This window comes from Diaphorina citri, unplaced genomic scaffold (genome assembly GCF_000475195.1).
Source record: "Diaphorina citri unplaced genomic scaffold, Diaci psyllid genome assembly version 1.1 scaffold17, whole genome shotgun sequence".
NCBI lineage: Eukaryota > Metazoa > Arthropoda > Insecta > Hemiptera > Psyllidae > Diaphorina > Diaphorina citri.
Window position 1 is genome coordinate 220,133 of NW_007377455.1, and position 5,071 is coordinate 225,203.

General features: G+C 36.3%; 1 protein-coding gene across 1 annotated transcript in view; it reads right to left on the minus strand.

Annotated features, from left to right (window-relative positions):
* The window catches only part of LOC103507743 (cyclic nucleotide-gated channel cone photoreceptor subunit alpha-like), a 7,147-nt gene extending 4,591 nt beyond the window's left edge, over positions 1 to 2,556 (minus strand). Inside the window, exons 1-2 of the mRNA XM_008472248.2 lie at positions 2,231 to 2,556; positions 1,721 to 1,869 (exon numbers count right to left, since the gene is read on the minus strand). Of these exons, the coding sequence (XP_008470470.1) occupies positions 1,721 to 1,869; positions 2,231 to 2,552 (471 nt within the window). The 5' untranslated portion in view covers positions 2,553 to 2,556. The remainder of the gene's footprint in view (positions 1 to 1,720; positions 1,870 to 2,230) is intronic.
* Positions 2,557 to 5,071: the final 2,515 nt, after the last annotated feature.

Sequence of the window (5,071 nt, forward strand, 5' to 3'; positions counted from 1 at the left end):
CGGACGGTAATCGAAACCGGCAACTAGCGCTAAGCGAAGCGAAGCACACTTACCTCCAAGGCGTAACTAGGTTTTTTAAAGATTTTGACAGAGGGAACTGTAATGCTAGGTCTTATCGTCCCGAAATCGAAGAAGAGAAGGAAGTACAGGATCTAGGAGAAAGCCAGCCGTCCGAGAACGAACATTATCCCATCAGGATAAAATCCGCCCCGGGCGCGGAATCGAACCCGCGGCCTATCTTTACAAGGCGGACGCACTACCACTAAGCTAACTAGGCTGGCCCCTAACTAGGCTTGTGTGTTCTCGTTATTGAATGGCTTCTTTCATCCGACTCCCGACTGTTTTTTTTTTTTTTTTTTTTTGATGACAGATTCTAAGTTAAGCTGAATCTGAATCTTCAAAACACCAGGAATTCTAGTAATTTCTGTCCATTCTTTGGAATTCTCAGACCGACTCCGCGATCGAAACGTCATTCTTCTACTGCAGGCTTGTCCAACCCGCGGCCCGCGAAGGCCCGCCTAAAAAAATTGAACGAAAATGGGAAATAACAGTAAATATACTAAATAAAATAATTAATGCATGAAAATTTTCAAATTTATAAAAATTATCCCAGTTTACCTTACAAATTTCATAGTTAGTTTCTAATTCTATTAGGTACCATCAATTATAATTACATTACACCAGGCCATCCCCCCCCGTGAGTTGAGTTTTTGCGGCCCGCCAACTCTCTACCTTGGTCTCTTGCGGCCCTCGGGTGCCCTAAGGTTGGACAACCCTGCTATAGATACTATGTAGAAAGGTACTTCTCGGGCCACGAGTTGATAACCCCTGTACTAGGATAGAGCGGGGAAGATCTAAACTATAGGTACTTATAGGTAAACAGGTATATACACAACATTGTCGAATTTTAGAGTCCGTTCTAGAACCGAATTAATTACGTAGGATAATGACGTAAGATTGTCTGGAATTTAGGGAGAATTCACCAGGACATTCTAGGTACTTCCTCACTTTCTCGGGGAGCTATAAATTGAGGATAGGTACCTACCCACCGGTCAGTTAGTGTTGTGTTGGATCTGTGCGAGCGTTAAACCCGTGTAAGTAAGCGATATAGTAAGCGATTGGTACAGTGATAGTCAGTGAGTTTTCTAGTGCGAAATCTAAGTGTTAGTACCGCGATAAGTGACAGTAAAGTACCTAAGTGAAAGTTAGTGTTAACAGTGATAGATAAGGGATCGTACTTTGTGATAAGAGATTGTACCTTGTAATAGCGATTGTACCTATTGACTGTGTACTCTTTTATTGTCAACTTAAATAAACTTATTGTACTCTAGTTATAATAAACGAATTCGCGAGTGTTTTCACTAACCCTAATCTTTAACGAACCCATTCACGCCCACGTACACGTAATCTTATATTATAAGAACGTAATAGTATAGGTACCTGAATTATGTATGTATCTTCAATTATTCCATTTTTTTCTTGTTTTATTAAAATAATAAATACCTACCTACTTAGTTAATGTTTCTTGAATTTTACACATATAGGTATTTATTTTCCTGGGGGGGGGGGGCGATCCTTCAAATAAATTTACGTGAAAAGGATTAAGGGGGCGATGAGTAAAAAAAGGTTGAGATCCACTGGTATAGAATATGAATATCTTAATAAAATCTGACAAACCGCTCGAGATTTCTAATGGGAGAAAAAAATAGAGGAAATTTACCTTAAGAAATCTAGGAAATCTAAGCATGGGATTGACTCCAATCTTGAAGTAGAGAAGGTCCAGAGGAAGAAGAGAGATGATATCTAACATGAAGGCTCTGGATTTTACATAGTGACCTGCCAGCTTCATTGAGTTATACACCATGAGACCTGAAAACAGAAGAGAATAGAACCCGCGACCTTCTGATTACCATCAGGCAACGACCGAATTATAAATGTTTGTAAAAAGAGTTTTGTGGGATAAAAAATTATAGCACTTCGTACTACATAGACATAGTCCTAAAAAGAGATCTGAAGTCAGCAATATCCCTTTGAATTTACTCAATTTACTAGATTCCGACACGTCACTACAGTTAAGCACCTCTGTGCGTGGTTTGTATCTGGGAGTTCTGGGACATGTGCTACTAGCTATTTAAGATCTGATAAGGCGATATAATAAAATCTTTATCCTGATAATTATGATGTCAGAGCTGCCTCTCATAGTAAGTGATGTGATTGTTGTTATTGTTACCCTGTTCGAGATATCCAGTGCGGAACTGCACCAGTATGTCCAGGACAATGAATGTGTCTGTGGTGTAATCACAGAAGAACCAGAACTTGGCCCCATTTTCCTGTAGCTCGGGGAAACTCTGCCGTACAATGAGTGTCCATAGGTTATACAATACACAGCACGTGATGATGAGCAGCCAGTAGAAGTACAGGTTAGAGTCCGGATTCACCACGGTACTATGATGAACCTTCTTCCGGCGACACCGGGGCCGGCGACCGGCGTGACAGTTACCATCATCCGGCTGTCCGGAGTCTCCTACCTCGTACTCATCACCTGTGTCCATTGTTTCCTGAAATAAGCCGGAGGGGAGAGTAATAGGATAGAGTTTGATTGTGAATTGAATGGTAGAGATTGCCCATTGCCCTATCTTTTTGTGTGCATTGAATTTATAATTTATTATAACCAATAAAGAGTCTGAAATAAATAAATGTCTCTTAAAGTGAGGACTACCCTTGACATTTAGCTAAGTCCCTCCACCGAAACTAAAATGATCAAGTTTTAGAATGAATGGTGCATTCTTTATTTCTATCATGTTTATTTATTATTATTTTTTTTCTATCATGTTTGATTGAAAGTTGAAAGTCATTGGTAAAGATAAGAAGAGAAAGAAGACAAAAAGATTTAGAGAAAAGAAAAGAAGAGTGATAAATGAACATGAACTTTTCGGTACCACTGCTGCGATCTGTTGGACTTTTTTGAAATTTGTTGATTCTGAGAGGTTCTCTATACACTTGGCAACACTTTGTGATAGAGAGTTATCACTTTGTTTTGAATTTGAAAAACATTGTCATTTCTGTCGTGAAAACCAGCAGGTGTCTTCAGAGGAAGATCTTTGTGATTTTGAAGGTAAGTTTTGATGTATTTCCGTAAATATTTTTACCGTCGCAAAAAATATGGTCCTATTTCTTGTTCTTTCATAAATAAGACAACGCAAACAGATTTACTTCAATTATTATAGCAACTTAGCAAAACGCCAATTTCTTTGTGTATCCTATGTGTATCACACATGAACACATGATACACCATGCACTGAGGGTCATGCAAATCAGACATCAGAGATACAAAACTTGTGCTTTTCATTGGTCCGTGTGTGTGGAAATGTTCCACTCTCGACCAACATTTTAAGTTTCATTTATGTTTTTAGTTTGATAACTATGCAGCTAATAGAGAGCGCGCAGCCCAACCGCATTTTTTATTATTTTCTATAAGTTCCGCCATGCCTTTTCTACAAGTTTGGCCATGCCTCGGGATGAACTAGTGGGATTCCGGAGCAAAGCGACGGAATTCAGCTAGTATCATTATAACATTAGTTATATTAATCTTATGGTACCTAGATATGAGGGTATCTACCTAATGTAGGTACACATCAAATCTTTAAAGTCACATGAGGAATAGAGATGGGGGATACACTATGGGAGGCGGGATTCCGGAGCAAAGTGACGGAATTCAGCTAGTATCATTATAACATTAGTTATATTAATCTTATGGTAGATATGAGGGTATCTACCTAATGTAGGTACACATCAAATCTTTAAAGTCACATGAGGAATAGAGATGGGGGATACACTATGGGAGGACTATGGTAGAGGAAAGTATTGTTTCTTTAATTATTATTTAAGGACGTTTAATTTTCGTTAAGATTAAAAATAACATAGTCGTTTCTAAAATTCAAAGTAAAATATTTTGTTTTAATTTATTCAATAATGCCTTTTTATCCTTTCTTTAAATTGTTTTAATTTGAACCTATGTTCTCAGTTTATAAAATTAAAACAAAATATTTTTCAAAACGTTGAAGTAGGTAGGTATCTAGAAATAAATTAGTTATATCATAAAAACAAAAATCCTGCTAGATATAAAGGGATTAAATAATATTGTTTAAATTGTAATAATATCTACCTGAGTTTTAGCTTGTGAAGATACCTACTAATTATTTATCTGTGCATAACTGATCCAATCATCTGTTAAAGAAACACAGTGGATATTTATTATTATCATTATCCTTATCCTTACTACTACTACTACTACTATTATTATTAGTATTATTGTTTAAATCAAAACTGCAATGTTACCTTTAATTTTATCATGTAATATTCTGCTTAGCCAGAATTGATCCACCCAGAATTTTCCAAGCCGGTTTCAACCATTTTTCCACTTCCCATATTCCCCTTTAAAGAAATTATTGAAACGGGTAGCTATGTGGCAAATTGCAAGTTCTAAGATAAGTTGGGGCATCATTAAGTATCTCAGTGACTAAAATTATCTTCATGCTTGAAGTTTCATAGGTATGCTTCTTTTGTTCATCAATGGAGCTGGAAAATTTCATTTCGTCATAACCCTTTGTCCTCTAGATCTTCATTTGTCATTGTTAGCATCGTATTTCCTATTCTCTTGAGTATTGTACCTCGTAGTTGTTCATATAAGTTCTATTATATGTTTGTCTATTTTTTAATCTTAAACTTTCATACGTTGTCTTCTTATACATATTTCATTTCTTAATAGAGAACCATTTTTTTAGAACGTCTATGGCTGGATGAAAATCAGCTTTTAATTTTATCAAAAACTCAAAATCAAAAGTTCAAGTTTAAATTCGAGATAATGTTACTATTTTTGATACAGAATAACTTTAGTTCTGTCGGGTGCTACGTCAATCTTGTGTTTTGTCCTACTAGAAAGAGTATATCTACACACTAAGTAATGGAAAGTAAATTTTAGTCAGCCATTCTTTAAAATAATAAGATAAAAGTTTAAAAATCGTCTTTCGTACACTCAATGAACATTTGGAAATCACTTTGGTTCTCTATT